Source organism: Ranitomeya imitator, chromosome 3 (genome assembly GCF_032444005.1).
Source record: "Ranitomeya imitator isolate aRanImi1 chromosome 3, aRanImi1.pri, whole genome shotgun sequence".
Lineage (NCBI taxonomy): Eukaryota > Metazoa > Chordata > Amphibia > Anura > Dendrobatidae > Ranitomeya > Ranitomeya imitator.
The window spans coordinates 248233289-248257041 of NC_091284.1; the positions used below are offsets into that span (position 1 = coordinate 248233289).

A 23753-nucleotide genomic window follows, 5' to 3' on the forward strand; every position below is an offset into this window, starting at 1 on the left:
TTGACATAATTTCTTTAACCCTTATCCGGCTGAATAGGTACAATTGTAACTATTCCGTTTTAAAATTGCAATAACTTTTTTTTGAAAAGACGTAGAGGGCTGAAATTTCGTGACATCTCTACATTTTTGGTCCAGAATATATTGGCCAAATTTCAATAAAATATCTCCACCCGCTTCCGAGATAAGGGGTCGAGATCTTTTTGCATCCATAACAAGCTGCATAGGTACAAATGTACCTCATATATTTTGAATGAAGATAATGCAAGGGAAAAAGCATAAATTTTTTTTTAATGATAATGCTATTTAACTATTATAAACAAGTAAAAAACTGTTCATTTACATTATAAAAGAAAATGTAAGAAACTTTTTTTTATTGATTTTCTTTGCAAGTAATGCATGTTGGCTTTGCTACAGAGTGTTCATCGCAAATGGGTTTCACACAAACCACACAAGACTTTCTAGTCTTGCGTTGTTTTCGCCTCAGGTCTCTGCAGACATAGCAACTACCAACAACAGGGGAGGGTCCACGACTACCATGAGGTATTTTGGGGCCAGCTGCTGGCTGCGATGCTACCACAATGCATCGTCCAAGCACCATTTCTACTGCACCTCGAAGAAAATGGTTTCTCATTATCATTTTGTTTGTACTACGATCTTCAATTGCAATCATACACAGCTGATTTGCGAGATCTTTCAGGAACTTTCTTCGTTGATCCTTTGCCCTGAAGCTTGGATTGTGTTCTCTGTAGATGATGTAGGATGCTAACCCACTGACATCAATCATATTGTAGAAAAATGCCAAAGTCCAACGTGATGTTCGTCGTTTCACAGTGTACTCTCCCAACATTTTATCCATAACATCAACGCCACCTTTTGTTATGTTGTAGTATTTTATTATCTCTGGCTTGGCTGCTAGTGTCTCTTCAACTTCTCCCGTCATGTGCATAGATGATAGAAGCACGACTGATTTGTTCTTCTTTGGTACATATGAACAGACTGTTGCATCATGATTGTAGGCAAAATTTGTCGAGTATACAGGCCTTTCTTTGGCAGGCTGCATGTTGTTAGGTAGGAACCTTTTGTTTTTTCTCACTGTACCAACTAGTGTCATGTTCCAGGAGTTCAATACCTTAGCTAGTTCCATGGTTGTAAAGAAGTTATCGGTGGTGACATTTCTTCCAGAGCCTTTATACGAGCTCACTAGGTCCAATACTGTTCGTTCTCCAATGTTTACTTGTCGAGGACCATCAGTTGGTTTCCCAGTGTAGAGCTGACCTTGTAAAGGGTAGGCATTTGATGAGTCACAAGCCCAGAAAATCTTTATGCCATATTTAGCTGGTTTTGAAGGTATATACTGGGTAAATTTAGTATGACCTCTAAATGGAAATAATTGCTCGTCGACGGTGATACAATGATATGGCTTGTAGGCTCTCTCCAGATTACTGTTCAGCATTGTCCAGATGTCCCGTATTGGTGCAGCTTTATCTGTTTGCACACGTTCTGCACGTGTATTTTCGTTGTCAAACCTGATAAATCTGAGTATCATCTTGAAGCGGTCACGAGACATGGCTGCACGTATAAGAGGCAGAGCAGCAACATTCCACATTTCCTCCAGATTCTCTTTGTTGGCTCTGTGCACACCAGCAGCAATCAGTATGCCCAAAAATGCATGAAGTTCAGTTTCAGTAAATTGCTTGAATGTTTTTTGTGGTGGCCGTTTGGAAGAATCAGGAAAACGTTGTACCAGTTCGTTGTTGTAAGCATCACAAACTCTCTTGGCCTTTCGATTCGTTTCCCGTAATATGATGTCACACATCTCGGGAGTCATGATGGACTTGAATAGCTCTTTTGCTGTATATAGGTTGCTGATTGCTGCAGGGCCACCTCTTTGTCGTAGGACATTACGAGATTTTGTTTGTGCATTTGGCAGTGGATTACTGCACCATTGAGTTTCATCCTTAGCAGTCCAAATGTCGCCTGCACTTTGAGGCACAGAATCATCCTCAACACTTTCGTCTGATTCGTATTCATTTTCATGCTCTATGACCATTTCTTGTTCAATGTCTGAATCTTCTTCAGTAACATCCACTTGTGGTACATAGTTTTCATCATCAGATGGAACATATGGTTCATCCTCATGCTCAGAATCAGATTCTTCTAGCATTCGCATTATTTCGTCAGACGTAAATCTGTAAATATGAAAAAATGTAAAATAAATAATTTTCCGAAATACTACATTATTGGCTTTTCACAAAATTATACTAACCTGCAAACACGTTTTCTTGGATTATGGCGGAAACTAGATCCAGCATTACTATCACTCATGATGACTTGCTAGATGAATTTTGGCTTCGTATTTTGTGCTGAATATAAATAAAACATCGTAAAACAATATGTAGATACTAATTATTATCCATTTTTCGTATAAAAATTATACCTATAGTGATAAGTTTCATACAAAATATATGTAAGCCAAGTCCAGGCTGAAAGACAATTTGACTGTTCTGTCCCCACATAATGAGAATAAAGGTATAACTGGCTGTTAGATGCTGTGAGACTTTCCTACCTTCGTTTCCAAGAAATTGAAGACTTCACAAGCCTAGAAATGTGTGTTCACAGCAATGAGATGAACAGCAAAATGGCTAATGAGAGGAGGGAGGCAGGAAGACAAGTAGAAGCCACTCCCAGTTTGAATTAACTTAATTGACAGCAACATAAGTGACCAGTAACAACACTGAACAATAGATATCAGCATAACATTTGTAGCTGAATGAACTTTAGTTTCTGAAACCAAGTAAAGTCTTCCCACAGTGGAGGTATATGTGAAGGTACAATTGTACCTATGCAGCCTGTTAAGGTTGTAAAATTATGCAGCCTGACAAGGGTTAAATAGGTGTCAGGTACTGGCTCCGTGCATAAAGCACACTGCTTATGCTTAGATTTTGAGACCTTTTTCCCCTACAACAAAGCATAGTATAGAACAGGGGTCCCCAACTCCAGTCCTCAAGGCCCACCAACATGTCATGTTTTCAGGATTTCCTTAGTCTTGCCCAGGTAATAATTGCATCACCTGTGCAGTGCAAAGGAAATCCTGAAAACATGACCTGTTGGTGGGCCTTGAGGACTGGAGTTGGGGACCCCTGGTATAGAAGACAGTTGTATCAGCCAATGGCTCAAATATAACACTCACCACTGCTGATGAAATTAGAGTACCGGTTTCTGAGGGGGTGAGGTGCGACGTGACGTCGGGTTGCCAGGGTCCTGCTGCCCGCGTACCACACCACCACTACGAGATCTGCTGCTGCTCCTCTGTTCTCCTGTCGGTGTTCGGCGTCTCCTGTGGAAGACATGTTGCCGCACACCACTCACCAAGCGCTGCCTTCTTTTCAAAGGTCCCGCACTCCTCCTCCCGGCCTCCTCCGGAAGTCGTTGGTTCACTTCCGGGTCATAAGCGCCGACCTGCTCCTGCAGCGTCGTGCGCGTGTGGACGACCCAGGGCGGCGTGCCTTCCCCCGGGAACGCCACTGCTCCTTGCCAGACGAGGTGGGAAGCTGGACACAGGACTTCCCCCGACGCTGCTTCTGGGCCCCCCACTCTGCCGTTCCCCCCGGACACCGCACAGAGGCTTGGCGGACCCGGGTAAGAGAACGAAACCTGTAGGCTCCCGCCGTCCGGACAGGAACCCAAACTGGAGGGCGAGGGGGACCGCCCCTTTTTAACCTGTAGGTTCCTGTCCGGATGGTGGGCGGATCCCTTCTCTCGTTGTGGGTGCTGTCGTGGCGATAGGAAAATATATCAAGGATTCATATATCAAGGATTCAGGAGATTTAGTGTTAATCCTTAAAGAGGTAGATTGGCAACCTACTTTTGCTCTAAGGCCGGGATCACACATGCGAGAAACACGTCCGTGTCTCGCATGTGAAATCCAAGCTCTGGCGCTGGCACTTGGGAGCGGAGCGTGCAGCTCCATGTGTTGCTATGCGGCCGCACGCTCCGCTCTGGAGTGCCGGCGCCAGAGCTTGGAATTCACATGCGAGACACGGACGTGTTTCTCGCATGTGTGATCCCGGCCTAACATCTATTGATGTAGTAAATTTATTCACCCGAATCCCAAGGGATAAAGGTGTGTGGGCTATACAGACAATCTTGCAAAAAAGGGGGTTAGATCCAGAAATCATATCATTTATTTTAGAAAGTCTGGATTTCATATTATCTAACAATTCATTTAAATTTATGGACAGATGGTACACACAATTAATCGGGACTGCAATGAGTACGCCCATCTCTTGTACATATGCAAACCTTTTCTTAGCAGTTTTTGAGGATACATATGTTAATATTAATAACCCTTTTTTGAAGCATATTCATCTATATACCAGATTTGTGGATGACATTATGATAATATGGGATGGCAGTGAGATGGAATTCAATGAATTTGTGAACTATCTGAACACTTCTAATAATGACAATATGAAATTCACCACTTGTTATGGGAACAATAATCTTGAGTACTTAGATGTGAAAATACAAATTATTGAAGGAAATATTTCAACAAAAGATTTTAGGAAGCAAACTGCAACAAATAATATACTGCATTTTGAGAGTGCTCACCCATTACATACAAAAAGAGGGCTGCCTTATAGCCAAATGGTTAGACTGCGTAAGATCAATAGCAGTAACATAATATTTAATGAGCAAATAAATGAATTAAAATCCCACTTTTTAAAGAGAGGTTATCCCCCTCAGCTATTAAAAGAAGCTGAAACTCGTATTAATAAATATACGCAACATGATTTTCTAAAAAGAAAGAATAAAAATATTAATGAATCTCGATCTGAAAAAGATAATTTTTCTTTCTGCTTCAAGCACAGTAATTTGGATAAAGTTATTCATGCCTCTATCAGAAAAAACTGGCGTGTACTACAAACTGATAAAGAACTCATATCTATCTATAAAAATGCTCCAAAATTTGCATATAAACGTGCCCATAATTTATCTGACCTGCTGGTGCATAATAGAATGATATCATCAAAAAGTACTTGGCTAATTGGTAATACACCTTCTGGTAACCACAAATTCGGCAATTGTAGGTTTTGTCATCTCCACATAACAAAAAATCCTTTACAAATAGGCTCCATCACTCATATGGTAAAGGATTTTATTTTCTGTAAAAGTAAATTTGTTGTGTATGTTTTGTTCTGTCCTTGCCGATATTTTTATATCGGAAAAACAATAAAACCATTAATTATGAGATTCAAGGAGCATTACAATTCGATTACAACAGGTAAAGGCTGCCTAAGACTCATTCAGCATATGAGAGAAAAACACGAAGCTAAGGCTAGGGTCACATTGCGCTAGCGCTAAACGGGTTGCACTAACGCAATGTTTTTAATGTGGCCGCGTCCCAGGGTCGCGGTAACATCCCCGCTCTCGCAGATCCCCGATCTGCGAGAGCGGGGAACGGACCGCGGGCGCACCTCGGACGCTGCAAGCAGCGTCCGCGGCGCGCCAGGAAACACCGGCGCGTCGCTAGCGCGTGCCGAACATGGCACGCGCTAGTGCTGCGCGTTCCCATTGCCGTGAATGGGCGCGCTAACAGACACGTTGCACGGCGTTAATTTCGCCGTGCAACGCTGTCCGTTAGCGTGTTCCCATTAACGCAATGGGAACCAAGCCTAATCCCGACCTTCTTAATTTTGCAGGTGTAGAAATAGTTACATTTCCTCCGCAGGGAGGTGATCAGAATAAACTCTTATTACAAAAAGAAGCCAAATGGATCCTAAATGCAAACGCACGGGGACCTATCGGATTAAATGATAGGCTCGATATGTCTGTATTTTTATAGAATATTGGAGGTCATAGCGCTGCTATAATTGAAATTCTTGTCAGATAATATTGCAAGTATAATGATATTTACTGCTTTATACTTATATTGACTACAAATGTAGAATCCTTTGGAAGTGTATGTTCTGTATGTAGATTATTTCACAATATGTCACGTTATCACGCATTTTTTGCATAGTTTAAAGTTGTTAGTTTCACGTTTCTAAGAACGCTTACATGTCAGAGATCCTTTATAAGGAAATGACGTGTTGTAATCTACCATCTGGACCCGTCGAAGCACCTAGTGTGCGAAACGGCCGTCGTCCAAGCTCCAATACCGCACCCTCCTGCTTACCTGATGTCCTGACGGATGTATGTATTAATTCATTTTCTCCATTAAAGCTCACGTTTCCACTGCTATATTGGGGTGAGTGCCGCATATTTTCTTTCTATTGTTGATATGGACTCTTAGTTCACATTTTGTATGCAGAGCACCGCAACCCCCAGCATTCATGACACCTGACAGTTGGGATTCCGTTATCAGTCCTAATCATTGGATATTGTATCGCCCTAGTGCCGTCCTTTTCCATTTATTTCTACGGTTCAACATAGATCTTTATTTTAAACACTATTATTCATATCTTCTACGCAGCAAACGCTGCTGCAGTGAAGATATGAATCGCGGATTCAGCACGATGCAGGGGACAGCGCTAAACTTCAGCGCTGTCTCCTGCACAGTGCGTGTGGTACCCAGTGGGCACACGTGTGCTACACTGATGTGCCACGTGAGCACACGGACACGGATAACTCCAGTACTGATTTTATACGGTACTGGAATTATCTGGACGTGTGAAACCGACCTAATACAGAGATTTCTAGTAAAGCAGTTTAGATCAAGGTGTTAACATTTTCACAAAACAGATACAAGGCTTTTCAAACTACATCATTATGATCGTTCTCCCTTAAAACAAAATAATTTGACAAAAATCTTTCAATATGCCGATTCTGCGTTTCCCAAAGCCTCATCAGAATAATTCACACTACTGCCAATGATTTATTTATTGCTCATGAGGTTTACACTACAGCTAAAAGAACTGGAACAAAACATTTTAAACTTTCAATATGCAGAACGAAGCCAACAGGCAGTAAAATAAGTGGCAGAATATGTTGTGCAAGACTATTTGTTGGCCCATGAAGCCATTCTGTTGTTAATACGGTTTCTTATGAAACGGGGTGTTTTCATGTATGCAGCAATCGCCGGCAGAGCCTGAAAGAAATGAAAAAAAAAAGTAAATAAAATAAAGCAACCATTTTAAAGCTAAAAGCACAACACTACATGTCCCCACCCACTGTCCTTAAAGAGGATGGAATCCAAATTTTTTTTTACCTTTTCATTTCCTACCAACATTACCCAGTAGAGCCATGGTTTTGAAATATTTAGGCCAAGTTCAGGCAACCGTATTTCAAGATCTGTAAATAGCCCAAGATGCCAAGCCTGTCCACGGTTTCCTGACCTTAACCTACAGCTTTGTAGGCTTTTGAGAGGTTCATTTCTGGTCAGGTAACACTCCCACCACCACCTCCTACAACAATGAGTTGCAGATGTGTGAAATTGGTTTTATAAAGATTTCAAAATAATACAAAACAAGATTTTTAGTGACCTGCAGGTTATATGTTCACCTATGTTACACACTCCTGGCGGACACCTATTCCAGCATCGGTCCTTTATAAGGGGGCTAAAACCACAGATTGACATCAAGACTAGTCACAGGAGAGAAAAAAAAAGGAGCAATCTTATGCCAAATAATGGGTGTTTACATTCAAAATGTTTCTGCTGTACTTTTACAGGTGGTCGGAACGGAGGATTGAATAAAAAATAAAATTTTGAAATATTCACTGCGAATTTGTAAACATTGGAATCATCATAGGCTTTCAGAAGGTCACATACTGAACAGGAAGGCTTTTTTGTTTTTATTTTTTCCTTCTCAAGGAGTAAAAATATTTAGCAGTTGCAAATCTAAGACCAATTTATCAACTCCATGAAGCAAATAAGTATGTCATGAAATTGTGCTTTCCAAAAGTGTGAGAATTATCCTGGCATAAAAGAGGAAGGATCAATGTTTGGCTTCCCACCACTTCTGTAATTTAGAGGCATAAATATAAAATGTACCTCAAATCTTGCATGGAAGTCCTGCAGGTTCTTGAATTTTTGCAGGCAGGTAGGATCCAATATATGGTGTTGATCCAGGACATCATACATCAGAAAGTCAACAAAAGTAATCTTTGGGGTAGATGCAAATGCAGCAAATGTAAATCGTGATGTATATATTTACCAGCAAGACAGAAGTATACACTATATGGTCAAGAAAGCATCTATGCTGTTTAAGAAATACCCTAATATAATGGACTTACCTTGTCCCCAAGAAACCAGTGTCTTTTCCCCAAAAACTTAGAATATCTTGTCAATGCAGTCGGGAGCTTTTCAAGGTATGGTCCCTTCAGGTCTTCCTGAAATATTGAAAGTCAAAGGATTATTTCTGCAGCCAAACCCATAGTCTGGGCAAATTGATGTGTGGCAAAAAGAGTGCTACTTAATCATATATCATAAGGCTGGGTGACATTGATTAAAACTATTTCAAAACCCTCCCCAAAAAAATCAAAATGTAAACAAAATGGCAATTATTTTCTTTTACATAATGCAACTGCATGCACAGCAACTCCTTATATACACACACTGATTACCATTGTATCATAGGTTCTGTGTGATAGCAAAATTGAATACAAATCAGTTTATGTAAAATAATCGTCGTATTTCTTTACATAAAAGAAAACGTGGCCTCTGCAATGCCACAATTTCTTCCCCATGTGTAAAGTCATGAGGAGAACTCCTAAAAGATATTTTGAGCAAAATAAACGATGTACAAGAGCCTGGAGCTGCTGGGATGCCTCGTCATCCTCTAGACATCCTAACAGTTTCAGAAAGAACCGGCCAGGGCTCAATGCATTTACATGGTCTATAAAAACCCAATGCAAGATTCAAAAACAAATTACAATGGGCATTTACACCAGTAAGATATACTGCAGCACTGGATTAAAAACAAGATTCGGTAAAAAAGTCTATAAGTTATATAGAACCATTAATACTTCTATGCTATGCACATGAATACAATTCAAAAATAAGAAAAAATGTTTACCATAAAAAATGCAAGTGTTTTATGGAAAACAGATTGTAGATAATTGCAGCTGCAATTGTGTCAATTACCTCCATCTACTTTAGATTGTCTTGCCTGGAGTCAAGTTTCACATCCAGCTTTTAGATACCGTATATACTCGAGTATAAGCCGACCCGAGTATAAGCCGACCCCCCTAATTTTGCCACAAAAAACTGGGAAAACTTATTGACTCGAGTATAAGCCTAGGGTAGAAAATGCAGCATTTACCGGTGAATTTCAAAAATAAAAATAGATGCTCCATACCGTTCATTATTGCCCCATAGATGCTCCATATACAACTGTGCTATATATAATGCTCTGCACCTTTGATTATGGCCCCATAGATGCTCCTTATAATGCTGTGCCATATATGCTCTGCACCTTTGATTATGGCCCCATAGATGCTCCTTATAATGCTGTGCCCCATTTATGCTCTGCACCTTTATGGCCCCATAGGTGCTCCTTATAATGCTGTGCCCCATATATGCTCTGCACCTTTATGGCCCCATAGGTGCTCCTTATAATGCTGTGCCCCATATATGCTCTGCACCTTTATGGCCCCATAGGTGCTCCTTATAATGCTGTGCCCCATATATGCTCTGCACCTTTATGGCCCCATAGGTGCTCCTTATAATGCTGTGCCCCATATATGCTCTGCACCTTTATGGCCCCATAGGTGCTCCTTATAATGCTGTGCCCCATATATGCTCTGCACCTTTATGGCCCCATAGGTGCTCCTTATAATGCTGTGCCCCATATATGCTCTGCACCTTTATGGCCCCATAGGTGCTCCTTATAATGCTGTGCCCCTTATATGCTCTGCACCTTTATGGCCCCATAGGTGCTCCTTATAATGCTGTGCCCCTTATATGCTCTGCACCTTTATGGCCCCAGAGGTGCTCCTTAGAATGCTCACCTCTCTTCTCAGGACGCCGGCGCTTTCAATAATTACCTGCTCCTCTGCGGCTCCGTCTCCAGCACTGACGCTCAGCAGAGGGCGCGCACTGACTACGTTACAGCGCCCTCTAACCTGAGCGTCACTGCTAGAGGACGCTGGAGACGGAGCCGCACCGGAGCGAGGAGCAGGTAATTATAGCGCTGCGCTCCCCTTACCTGCTGCGGCGCGGTCCCTGCAGTCCCTGGCTTCTCCGGCGCTGCAGCTTCTTCCTGTAATTGAGCGGTCACATGTCACCGATCATTTACAGCAATGAATATGCGGCTCCTCCCCTATGGGGGTGGAGCTGCCTATTCATTTCTGTAATGAGCGGTGCCATGTGACCGCTCAGTGCAGGAAGAATAAGCAGCGCCGGAGAAGCCAGGGACTGCAGGGACCGCGCTGGGAGCAGGTAAGTATAATTACACAGCCCCCGCTCCCCCTCCCCTGCTGACACCCGGGTATATGACTCGAGTATAAGCCGAGAGGGGGACTTTCAGCCCAAAAAAAATGGGCTGAAAATCTCGGCTTATACTTGAGTATATACGGTAAGTGTCCTGCATTGAATGTAAAAACAGGATTTTTGGTTGCTTACCGTAAAATCTGTTTCTTGAAGCCTCCATTGGGGGACACAGGAACCATGGGTGTATGCTGCTGCCACTAGGAGGCTGACACTATGCAAATAACAAAATTAGCTCCTCCTCTGCAGTGTACACCCCACCGACTGGCATTAAACTCTTCAGTTAGTGAGAAAGCAGTAGGAGAAAGAACAAGGTTGAAAAACCATAACCACAAACTTGAGAACTGTAAACGTGAGAACAGTCAGAACACATAACAAAAACATTGGGAGGGTGCTGTGTCCCCCAATGGAGGCTTCAAGAAACAGATTTTACGGTAAGCAACCAAAAATCCTGTTTTCTTTATCGCCTCTCATTGGGGGACACAGGAACCATGGGACGTCCCAAAGCAGTCCCAAGGGCGGGAAAAACAGACTTCCATCAGGTCAGAGGACTCACCACTGCCGCCTGCAGGATCCTTCTGCCTAGGCTGGCGTCCGCCGATGCGTAGGTATGGACCTTGTAAAATTTGGCGAACGTGTGGATGGAAGACCAAGTTGCCGCTTTGCACAGCTGTAGGGCGGAAGCCCTGTGGTGCACCGCCCAGGAGGCGCCGACTGCCCGGGTAGAGTGAGCCTTAATCCCAGGAGGGGGCACTCTGTTCTTGACCCGGTAAGCCTCCAAGATTGCCATTCTGATCCATCGAGCAATAGTCGCTTTAGAAGCCGGCTGGCCTCTGCGCGTGCCATCAGGAATGACGAAAAAGGAATCCGTCTTCCGGAAAGTGGACGTTCTGTCCAGATAGATCCTCACAGCCCTGACAAGATCCAGCTTGTTCAATGATCGCTCCAGAGGATGAGTCGGAGCTGGACAAAAGGAAGGTAGAACGATGTCCTCGTTGAGGTGGAAGGTGGAAACCACCTTAGGAAGAAAAGAAGGTGGGGGCCGGAAGACCACCTTGTTCTGGTGAATGACCAAAAACGGAGGACGGCAAGACAGGGCCGCCAGCTCGGAAACGCGGCGAATGGACGTGATGGCCACAAGAAAGGCTACCTTCCATGATAAAACTGATAGAGGAATCTCCCTAAGAGGTTCAAAGGGAGAAACCTTCAGAACGTCCAGTACCAGGTTTAGGTCCCATGCCTCCACAGGGGCCCTGTACGGCGGGACGGCGTGGGCTACCCCCTGAAAGAAGGTCTTAACCTGTGGCCGAGAGGCCAAGGTCTTCTGAAAGAGGATGGAAAGCGCAGAGACCTGACCCTTCAGAGAACTAAGAGCCAGGCCCGAATCTAGTCCTGACTGAAGGAAGGCCAAAAGAGAAGGCAGGGAAAAAACCATAGGCGGAAGGCGGTTGGACTCGCACCACCGGAAGTAGGCCTTCCAGGTGCGGTAGTAGATCCTGGAAGACGAAGGCTTCCGAGCCTGAATCATGGTGTGAATCACCCGGTCCGAAAGGCCAGACGCTCTCAGAACCGCGGTCTCAACAGCCACGCCGTTAAACTGAGCGACCGAGAATTCGGGTGGCAGATCGGACCCTGGGACAGCAGATCGGGCCTGTCTGGAAGGCGCCAGGAAGCGTCCGCGAGAAGGTTGACGAGCTCCGCGAACCAAGCTCTCCTGGGCCAATCCGGGGCGATCAGGATGACCGGCACCCCTTCCGCTTTGATCTTCTTCAACAGTTTGGGAAGTAATGGAAGGGGTGGGAACAGGTAGGGCAGCTCGAACTGTGACCAAGGAATGGCCAGAGCATCGACGCCCACTGCGAGAGGATCGCGGGACCTGGAGACGAACTGCGGAACCTTCCTGTTGACTCGGGACGCCGTGAGATCCACATCCGGAGTTCCCCATCGAAGACAAATCTGATGGAAGACCTCCGGATGTAAGGACCATTCCCCTGCCGCGAGGCCCTCGCGGCTGAGGAAGTCGGCGGCCCAGTTTTCCACGCCGGGGATATGCACCGCGGATATCACCGGAACCGTTGCCTCTGCCCAAAGGAGGATCTTGGATACCTCGGCAAGGGCCAAGGAGCTCAGAGTCCCCCCCTGATGGTTGACATATGCCACAGCCGTGGCGTTGTCCGTCTGGATCCGGACTGGAAGGCCCCTGAGAATCCTTTCCCAGTGGCGGAGGGACAGGAAGATGGCCCGAATTTCGAGGACGTTGATCGGCAGAGATGACTCCTGCAGTGACCAGCGGCCCTGGACCGTCAGGTGGCGAAAAACCGCACCCCAGCAGAGCAGGCTGGCGTCCGTTGTCACCACCTGCCAGTGAACTGGAAGGAAGGACCTGCCCTGGGAGATGAGAGGTGACGTCAGCCACCAGTTGAGAGACCGCCTGACCCGAAAGGAGAGTTTGATCGGTCGATCCAGGGAGAAGACCGACCTGTCCCACTGAGACAGAATGGCTTGCTGAAGGGGTCGCGAATGGAATTGGGCGAAGGGAATCGCTTCCAATGTAGCTACCATCCTCCCCAGAACCTTCATGGCCGAACGGAGGGAGGGAGGTCGAGGACCCTGGAGCAAGCGTATGTCCCGACAGAGTGGATCTCTTGTCTGTGGGAAGGAAGACTCTGCTCTGACGAGTATCGAAAAGCATGCCCAGAAAGATGATGCGCTGAGAAGGAATAAGGCAGGACTTCTTCCGGTTTACCAGCCACCCGAAACGGGCTAAGGTGTCGAGAACAATGGACAGGCTTTCGTGGGCCTGAGCGAAGGACGGAGCCTTGATGAGGATGTCGTCGAGATATGGAAATAGGACCAGGCCTCTGACTCTCAAGATGGCCATCAGCGCCGCCATGATTTTCGTGAATACTCTTGGCGCGGTTGCGAGACCGAACGGCAGGGCGAAGAACTGAAAATGATCTCGTTGCACTGCAAAGCGCAGGAAACGGTGATGTCCGGGAAATATCGGGACATGGAGGTAGGCGTCCTGGATATCTATTGAGCATAGAAACTCCTGAGCCTCCATGGAAGCAATTACTGAACGAAGGGATTCCATCCTGAAGTGTCTCAGGCGAACTCTCCTGTTCAGCAATTTGAGGTCCAGAATGGGGCGAACTTTGCCGTCTTTTTTCGGTACCACAAAAAGATTCGAGTAGAAACCCGTGAAGCGTTCCTTTTCTGGGACAGGAACGATTACCCCGGATTTGAGCAGAGAAGCGATGGCTGAGAAGAAGCCCGGAACTACAGCGGGGTCTCTTGGAGGACGGGATTGGAAGAAACGATCCCGAGGTCGGGAAGCGAACTCTATTTTGTATCCCGAGGATACAACTTCCCTGACCCATGCGTCCTCTACTGCGGAAATCCAGACGTCCCTGAAAAGGAGAAGACGGCCGCCCAATCTGGGAGTTGGGCTGGAGTCTTGCCGAGAGTCATGCCGAGGTGGATCTTCCAGTCCTGGGCCTGGAGGATCTACCCTGGGAGAAACGAGGACGCCAGGACGGAGTGGGCCTAAAGGACACCGCCTTCTTCTCTTGACGTGCCTGTGGCCTCTGTTGCTGCTGGGAAAAGGAGTTTGACGCAGCGAAGCGACGAAAAGGCCGAAAAGAACGAAACTGTCGTCTAGGAGGAGGGCGACGAGGCTTAGCCTGGGGGAGAAGAGAACTTGTACCCCCGGTGGCGTCCTTAATTATTTGGTCCAGCTGGGAACCAAAGAGGCGAGAGCCCTGGAAGGGCAGACTAGTGAGGGACTTTTTGGAGGACAAGTCCGCCTGCCAAGCCTTGAGCCAAACGGTCCGGCGGATGGCAACGGCATTGCTGGAAGCTTGAGCCGCACAAGACGCGGCATCCAGGGAGGCGGAAACCAGGTATTCACCAGCATGCGAAATCTGGTTGGCAAGTTCCGCTAATTGCGCGGGAGGCGCCCCATCCAGGATACCCCGCCGAAGATCCTTGGCCCATTTTGAGATGGATTTTGAAGCCCAAGTGGACGCAAAAGCTGGACAGAGCCGCTGAAGCCGCTTCAAAAGCAGATTTCGCGAAGGATTCTATAACTCTATCGTTAGAATCCTTCAGAGATGCTCCGCCGGACAGAGGAAGCACCGTGTTGGTGGACAGCCTGGAAACAGGGGGGTCCACCGAGGGAGATGCCGTCCAATTGGCGGTAAGTTCTGGAGAAAAAGGATATAACACACCCAGGCGTTTTCCCTTCTGAAAACGCCTAGTGGGGTTCTCTCTCTCTCTGGACACGATTTCCTCGAATTCAGGATGAGGAGCAAAAAATTTTGAAGGTGGTTTGGCCCGTCTGAACGAAACCGCCTGATCTGCGGGTTCCGTAGAGGGATCCTTGATGCCACATGTTTGGTTTATTGCCCCAATGAGGTTCTGGACTGTCTCACTCATGGTGGCGATTTGGTTAGGATCCAGCTCCGAAGTATCCTCCGAAGGCGCATCAGATAATGCCTCGCCTGACTCAGGGGAGGAGGATCGGTGGGACACCAACCGCGGGGGAGGGCCGAGCGGCGAGATAGAGCGCGAAGAGGACTCAGACCGACGTTCCTGTCTGGACCTTTTGTGGCTAATCAAGGAGGGCTCGGGCGGCGGTTCCTGCGACCTGCTGGCCACTGCAGGGGTAACCGATCCAGCGCGGACACTAGGGTTTGAGATACCCGTGTTAAATCGGCCACCGATTGTGACAGAGAGGCGGCCCAGCCTGGGATGGGGGGATCACTCTCGGGCAGAACAGCCGGGGGATCCTGGGCGGTGGGAACAATCGGGTTGCTGCAGGACTGACACAGCGGGGAGGACTGACCTGAGGGAAGTTTGCTGTTACAGGACGAACATGCAAAGTACGTGACTAAGGCAGAAGATGAAGAGGTAGGGGGACGAGAGCGGCCCCCTTTAGAGGTAGACATTTTTAGGGACCCTGAAGATGCCAGTGGGTTAGGGGACAGTGGGCAGAGGGGGGTGTCAGTCTGCAGTGCAGCTACTCACGGACCCGGTCCTGGAAGATGTCCCACTTGTCCTCGGTGGAGAACTTCCCTGAGGTGCTGATTCTGCGATGCTGAGCCACAGAAGATGCGAGTGAAGGAGCGTGGCGCGCTGCGTGAGGCACTGCGAGGGCGGCTGCTGCTGTGGGAAGCGGTGCACACCGGCCAAGGGACCCACGAGGAAGGGGGTGGAGCCAGACGCAGAGGCGCCGGTGGGCAGGGCGCAGTATGTCGGGCGGGAAAAAAAGCCCGCCCGCAGAACCGGAAGTGAGGAGCCGAGAAACCGGAAGTAGGCCCCGGCCTAAGCCGGGACCTAAATTAGAGACCGGCGCCGCCGGAGAAGGGAACCGCGGCGCCGGAGCAGTGCGCCGCAGGGACTGAGAAGAGCGGCAGCCTGCCAAGGCTGTCCGGGAAAACGGAACTGGCGGGGTCGCGGCGCCAGAAGTAGGCCCCGGCAGAAGCCGGGACCTAAATTAGAGGCCGGCGCTGCCGGAAATTCGCGGAGAATCGCGGCACTGGAGCGCCGCCGGAAAATCGCGGCGCCGGAGCGCCGCCGGAGAATCGCGGGGCCGGAGCGCCGCCGGAGAATCGCGGCGTCGGAGCGCCGCAGAAAGTAAGTGGCACGGCATCCTGCCAAGGACGCCGTGCAGACACAGGACGCATTGGAGCCCCCGAGCAGAGAGACCGCAGGGGGAAGCGGCGCGGCAGCCTGCTAGGCTGTGACTCTGTAAGGGGCTGTGCGGCTGCAGGGAGAGAACTGCGGCCGCTAAGGAAGAAGAGCTTATGGCTGTCCCTGGGATCCCTCTAAAATAAACGCCATGAGGGAGGACAGGGGGACATCTGGAGAAAAGATCCCGGGGGAATGGAGGGGAAATACTCACCTAAACATCCCACGCCGTTACTAACCTGAGGGGAATGAGACGTCCACGGAGCTGTGATGGACGTCCTCGTCTCCTCCAACCGACAGGCTCTGGTAGGCGAGTGGGTGGGGGACGGAGCCAGGACCGGACTTCTGAGCACGCTTCTGTGCTAGGATCTTGGTCCTGGACAGGGATCTATGAGGATACGGGGTGGCAGTACACGCCGTACTCATAGTCCGCATTGTGGGAATACAGGTGTGACTGCTCACCCTGTATCCCTCCGGGAAAAACCTGAAAAGAAACGACGCACATTGAGGTAGATAAGGGTCTAATGAAAGACCCGTGTCCACCTCCTACTGACACTAAGCTAAACTGAAGAGTTTAATGCCAGTCGGTGGGGTGTACACTGCAGAGGAGGAGCTAATTTTGTTATTTGCATAGTGTCAGCCTCCTAGTGGCAGCAGCATACACCCATGGTTCCTGTGTCCCCCAATGAGAGGCGATAAAGAAAGCACTCTTAACCCCTTAAGGTACCTTCACACTAAGCGACGCTGCAGCGATACCGACAACGATGTCAATCGCTGCAGCGTCGCTGTTTGGTCGCTGGAGAGCAGTCACACAGACAGCTCTCCAGCGACCAACGATGCCGGTAACCAGGGTAAACATCGGGTTACTAAGCGCAGGGCCACGCTTAGTAACCCGATGTTTACCCTGGTTACCATCGTAAAAGTAAAAAAAAACAAACACTACATACTTACCTTCAGCTGTCTGTACCCGGCGCTCTGTTTCCTGCACTGACTGAGCATAGCGGCCGGAAAGCAGAGCGGTGACGTCACCGCTCTGCTTTCCGGCTGACCGGCGCTGACACAGGATGCAGGAGGGCCCTGCGCTTAGTAACCCGATGTTTACCTTGGTTACCAGTGAAGACATCGCTGAATCGGTGTCACACACGCCGATTCAGCGTCTGCAGGGAGTCCAGCGACGAAATAAAGTTCTGGCCTTCTAGCTCCGATCAACGACATCACAGCAGGATCCTGATCGCTGCTGCGTGTCAAACTGAACGATATCGCTAGCCAGGACGCTGCAACGTCACAGATCGCTATCGTTATCGTTGTGAAGTTGTTTAGTGTGAAGGTACCTTTAGTGACGGAGCCAAATTTTTAAAATCTGACCAGTGTCACTTTATGTGGTAATAACTCTGCAACGCTTCAACAAATCCCAGTGATTTTGAGAATGTTTTTTTCGTGACACATTATACTTTATGATAATGGTAAATTTAGGTCAGTATGTTTTGTGTTTACTTATAAAAAATATCAAAAATTTGAGAACAATGTTAAAAAATTAACACTTTTCAAAATTTGAATAATTATCCCTTTAATTCAGATAGTCATACCACAGCAAACCATTAATAAATAAAATTTCCCACATGTCTGCTTTACATCAGCACCGTTTCTAAAACGTTATTTTATTTTGTTAGCATTTTAGGAGGTTTAAAAATGTAGCAGCAGTTTTTCATTTTTTTCAAGGAAATTTATATAACATTTGTTTTTTTTTATGGACCTATCCAGGTTTGAAGTGACTTTAGGGGTCTCATATTGGGAAACCCCCAAATGTGATACCATTTAAAAAACCACACCCCCTGACATATTGAAAACTGCTGTCAGGTAGTTTATTAAACCTTCAGGTGCTTTACAGGAATTAATGCAAAGTGGTACGACAGGAATGCAAATGTATTTTTACCACCTAAATGCCTCTAACTTCTTAACAGGTTACAACAGCCGTCAGACTCTAAGGCCGCTATTTGGTCGTGAATTTCCATGGCAAACATCAGGACCACACAATCATGATCTGAGGGCACAAACTGGGATAAGGTGGGAGCCCCCACACTCTGTTAACCATTTATAACGATGTCACTATTGACAGCAGCATCTAAGGGGTTAAACAGATATGCCCTCAACAGGGCAGACAAAGTACGCCTGCACCGGAGCCGCGGCGTGAAGACCAGAAGAGGACGTCATGGAATGAAGATGGGAGGCGCCGGAGCGGACCTGAGATGCCTATTTGACGGGACCGCCCCTGGGTGAGTATAATCTAACCTCTTTTTCTCCTCTTTCAGATAACATGGGTGGCTTATCTACAGCATTACAGAATGCTGTAGATAAGCCCCTGATGACGGCGAGCTTACCTCACCATCGATTTTGGGGGTGACAGGTTCCCGTTAAGGGGTTAATGTCCATGCAAAATGCAGGTCAACTGAATGTCCACTATTTGAGTAGCATCAGGGCTCCACTGCTGGATGAAGGTTTACTAGTCAACAGATGTGCTCTGGCCAATAGTGTGGTGGTCACATCACATGATCGAGAGGAGAGCTCCTGGCATGTGACATCACAACCTGAATGCGAGCAGTCGGTCTGTAGTCATCGAAGTCCACTCCTGGTCCTACGCATTTTAGAAGTGCTCGGTTTCCTCCATCTAGTACTACTTGAACCTTGATTGTGCACTTTGCATGGGACACTATGAGCACAGTTCCATTCAACACAGGACACTTCTCTAAAAACTGGATGTGAACCAGGACCCCAGGCATGACCACTTATGGTAGGTAGAAGTAATTTGCACAATTGAGCAGTTTTCCATAAAACCAGACTTGTGCATATATTGTGAACAATATAGCATTTGTTGTTTATTTTTGGTTATGCGACATTGATTGTATTCATGAGCACAAATTATAAGTGCGGTATTAATGTTCCGCTTTAGGTTTTACTTACAAACTTGGGGTCGTATGAAATATAAACAAGCCGCATCCGAAAATCCATGGCTTCATTTTCCAGCATTGACTCAATGTTCTTTTCACTCTCTGTATTAGCACCTGCAAAACACACTAATCACAGAGGGCTCTTACCGTGCTTAGGTGACAGCTGATAGCACGAACCTGAGTACAAAATGCTCAGCTCATGTTTTCAAAGGGGTTGGCCAAACCTTTCACACAAGTCTCCAGTAACTATGTAACTGGAGACTTGCGAATCCTCATATTGATCGTAGCACACAATGTGATTACTTTCCAATACCGGCTACAAACAGCAAGAGGTCATGTGACTACAAGTATGCAAAAGGCATTCTTACAGCCACATTTCCAATACACATGCGTGGCCTTGCTTAGTACAAATGAATAGAGAAAGTAAAAAAATAAATAAATAAATAAATAAAGATCACCACTTCAAAAACAGGAGAAAAAAAAAAATCTATATTTGCAAACACATGACTGTCCCAGACTAAAGTGCCTTAAAATGAAAAATAAAAAAAAGTTGCAATTCTACATTTAATAAGACTAGAAGTCCATACTCACACAATCCATGCTTGCAGGCAATGTAGCGCAAAATAGCGTTACTCTGGGTCAGCTTAACTTCTCCATCAAGAAGGTAGGGCAACTGTGTGATACAAAACTGGTATTAGCTCAAGCAAAGATGTAATATACATAGTTAGGTCCAGAAATATTTTGACAGTGACTGAGTTTCCGCAATTTCAGATCTGCATGCCACTATTTATCATTTAAAATTAACCCCTTTACCCCCCAAGGGTGGTTTGCATGTTAATGACCGGGCCAATTTTTACAATTCTGACCACTGTCCCTTTATGAGGTAATAACTCGAATGCTTCCATGGATCCCGGTGATTCTGACACTGTTCGTGACATATTGTACTTCATGATAGTGGTAAAATTTCTTTGATATCACTTGCGTTTATTTGTGGAATAAAAAACAAAATTTGGTGAAAATTTCGCAATTTTCCAACTTTGAATTTTCATGCCCTTAAATCACACATATATGTCACACAAAATAAGTAACATTTCCCACATGTCTACTTTACATCAGCACAATTTTAGAACCAAAGGTTTTTTTTGCTAGGGAGTTAAGAGTTAAAAGTTGACCAGCAATTTCTCATTTTTACACCATTTTTTTTTTTTTTTGGGGACCACATCACATTTGAAGTCACTTTGAAGGGGTCAAAATGATAGAAGATACCCAAAAGTGACACCATTCTAAAAACTGCACCCTTCAAGGTCCGCAAAACCACATTCAAGGGCAACAGGAGAAATTGGACCCCAAATGTTGTTGTACAATTTGTCCTGGGTACGCCGATACCCCATATGTGGGGTTAAACCACTGTTTGGGCGCATGGCAGAGCTCAGAAGGGAAGGATCATCACATTTTACTGTTATGGTTTGCAGATGCCATGACCCACTGGGAGAGCCCATGAGGTGCCAAAACAGCAGGACCCCCCCCATTAGTGACCTCATTTTACAAATTACACCTCAAATTCATCTAGGGGTGCAGTGATCTTATTGACACCATTGGTGCGTCACAGAATTTTATACCATTGGGCAGCCATGCAGAGAGACTCTGGAGGAACGGAGCACTATTTGCCTATTCAAGTGAAAGGGTCTTGTGCACATGTCAGTGTGTTTCCACGGACTGTGTGCCCGTGAGAAAAACATGCCGACATGTCCGTTTTTTAATGTCAGCACTGGGCATAAAACATCCAGCACACGTGCATACGCGTAACACACATGAATGTCATCCATGTGACACGCATCCGCGCCGAGGAAGAATCGTTACAGTAAGCGCTGCTCCCCAGCGCTGAACACTGCTCTCATCATTCTCCCCTGCTCTGCGGGCAATCGGCATAAGCAGGTGAGAATGATTCGTGTTCAGCCCCAGGCACCGGGGAACAGCGCTTACTGTAACGCTTCTTCCCTAGCACCAGTCCTTGTGATACAGATGCGGCACACGCATGCCACACGTGTGCTGCAGGTATTACACACACGGTACCGGAAATATCAGGACATGTGGAAAAGGCGTTATAATGGGTTTTTATGTTTGTCTGCGGTCACACACCAAAAGATGCAAAACTATTTTTTGCAATAAAAAGCATCACTATATTTTGAGAGCTATAATTTTTCCATATTTTGGTCTACAGAGTCATGTGAGGTCTTGCTTTTTGCGGGACGAGTTGACATTATCATTGGTACCACTTTTGGGCACAAGACATCTTTTGACTTTTTTTTTTTTTTTTTGGGGGGGGGGGGTGGGGTGGAGGTTTGGGAGGGAGGAAGGCTGAATGAACAAAAACCAGCAACTCATGAATTTCTTTTGTAGGCGGCGTTTATACCGTTCCGCTGTGGTGAAATTGATAAAGCAGTTTTATTCTTCGGGTTAGTACGATTGCAGCAATACCTAATTTATCTCTTTTTTAGGTTTTGGCGCTTTTAGACAAAAACTATTTTATATAAAAAAATAATTATTTTTGCATGGCTTTATTCAGAGCAAAAACGTTATTTTTCCAGTGATGGGAGTTGTATGGGGGCTTGTTTTTTGCGGGACAAGAGGACGTTTTCAGTTGTACCAAGTTTAATTTTTATCTGTCATTTCGATAGCGTGTTATTCCACTTTTTGTTCGCCGGTATGATAAAGAATTGTTTTTTGCCTTTTTTTTATATGATGTTCACTAAAGGGGTTAACTAGTGGGACAGTTTCATAGATCAGGTCATTACGTACGCAGCTATACCAAATATGTGTACTTTTGTTCAGTTTTTTTCATTCAAATATTTATTGATACAATATTGATTTTTTTATTATTTTTTCAAATATTTTTACAATTTAAAAAAGTTTTAATTAATTTTTACTTTTACACTGTGTCTCACTATGGGACAATCATTTTTTGCATGCTGATCGCTTCTACATTGTGTGCAGAATTATTAGGCAAGTTGTATTTTAGAGGATTATTTTTATTATTGATCAACAACTATGTTCTCAATCAACCCAAACTACTCAAATACCAAAGCTTAATATTTTTGGAAGTTGGAGTGTTTTTTGTTTATTTTTAGATTTGGCTATCTTGGGAGGATATCCGTTTGTGCAGGTAACTATTACTGTGCAGAATTATTAGGCAACTTAATAAAAAACAAATATATTCCCATGTCACTTGTTTATTTTCACCAGGTAAACCAATATCACTGCACAAAATGTAGAAATAAAAAGATTTGACATGCAAACCCCCCCTCCCAAAATAGTGACCAATATAGCCACCTTTCTTTATGACACTCAACAGCCTTCCATCAATAGATTCTGTCAGTTGCTTGATCTGTGTACGATCAACATTGCGTGCAGCAGCCACCCAGACACTGTTCCGAGAGGTGTACAGTTTCCCTCCCTGTAGATCTCTCATTTCCTTAGGGACCACAGGTTCTCTATGGAGCTTAGATCAGGTGAACAAGGGGGCCATGTCATTATATTTTCTTCTTTGAGACCTTTACTGGCCAGCCACGCTTTGGAGTAGTTGGAGGCGTGTGATGGAGTATTGTCCTGCATGAAAATCAGGTTTTTCTTGAACGATACCGACTTGAATAAGTTGAATACTTGAATAAGTGGTCTTTCAGAAACTTGCAGTAGGTCAGGGAGTTGAGCTTCACTCCATCCTTAACCCGAAAAGGTCCCACAAGTTCATCTTTGATGATACCAGCCCATACCAGTACTCCACCTCCACTTTGCTGGCGTCTGTGTCGGAGTGGAGCTCTCTGCCCTTTACTGATCCAGCCTCTGGCCCATCCATCTGGCCCATCAAGAGTCACTCACTTCATTAGTCCACAAAACCTTTGAAAAGTCAGTCCTAAGATATTTCTTGGCCCAGTCTTGACGTTTTAACTTATGTTTCTTGTTCAAAGGTGGTCGTTTTTCAGCCTTCCTTACCTTGGCCATGTCCCCGAGTATCGCACACCTTGTGCCTTTTGTTACTCCAGTAACGTTGCAGCTCTGAAATATGGCAAAACTGGTGGCAAAAAGCATCTTGGCAGCTTCATGCTTGATTTTCCTCAATTCATGGGCAGTTATTTTGCGCCTTTTTTACCCAAGACGCTTCTTGCGACAATGTTGGCTATTTGCCATGAAACGCCTGATTGGTCTTTGATAACGCTTCAAAAGTTTGGCAATTTAAAATCTGTTGCATCCCTCTGCAAGACATCTCACAATTTTGGAGTTTTGAGAGCCCGTCAAATCTCTCTTCTGACCCATTTTGCCAAAGGAAAGGAAGTGGCCTAATAATTAAGCACACCTTATATAGGGTTTTGATGTCATTAGACAACACCCCTCCTCATTACAGAGATGCGCCTCACCTGATTTACTTACGGTAATTGGTTGTTGGCTCTCAAGCCTGAACAGCTTGGAGTAGGACAACATGTATAAAAAGTATCATGTGATCAAAATACAACTTGCCTAATATTTCTGCACAGTGTATGGCATGCAGAACTGCATGCTATAGAAGTTGTCAGCGCTACAGTTTCTGTACACTAACCTGAGAGACTTCCTGACGTGCACCTGCTTATGACAGGAAGTCTCTCAGCTCTGGAGACCCAGATGTCGTCATGACGACATCGGGTCTACATGGCAGT

At 45.9% G+C, this 23753-nt stretch overlaps 2 protein-coding genes across 2 annotated transcripts in view; both read right to left on the minus strand.

Annotated features, from left to right (window-relative positions):
• Positions 1-270: 270 nt before the first annotated feature.
• LOC138672027 (piggyBac transposable element-derived protein 4-like) lies at positions 271-2367 on the minus strand. The gene is made up of 2 exons (XM_069760112.1): positions 2267-2367; positions 271-2189 (listed from the first exon to the last, which is right to left on the minus strand). Exons 1-2 carry the CDS (start codon positions 2323-2325, stop codon positions 371-373), a joined length of 1878 nt encoding a protein of 625 aa, XP_069616213.1. The 5' UTR covers positions 2326-2367; the 3' UTR covers positions 271-370.
• Positions 2368-6867: 4500 nt separating this feature from the next.
• Positions 6868-23753, minus strand: part of LOC138669668 (glutathione S-transferase Mu 4-like) — a 94054-nt gene continuing 77168 nt past the window's right edge. The window contains exons 4-8 of the mRNA XM_069756332.1: positions 19657-19738; positions 19079-19179; positions 8236-8331; positions 7994-8104; positions 6868-7090 (exon numbers count right to left, since the gene is read on the minus strand). Of these exons, the coding sequence (XP_069612433.1) occupies positions 7001-7090; positions 7994-8104; positions 8236-8331; positions 19079-19179; positions 19657-19738 (480 nt within the window). The 3' untranslated portion in view covers positions 6868-7000. The remainder of the gene's footprint in view (positions 7091-7993; positions 8105-8235; positions 8332-19078; positions 19180-19656; positions 19739-23753) is intronic.

Coding starts and splice junctions, on each gene's coding strand:
- LOC138672027 (XM_069760112.1), bottom strand. CDS start 2,325: ATGAGTGATAGTAATGCTGGATCTAGTTTCCGCCATAATCCAAGAAAA. Junction 2,190..2,266: donor CCAAGAAAACGTGTTTGCAG/GTTAGTATAATT, acceptor TCATATTTACAG/ATTTACGTCTGACGAAATAA.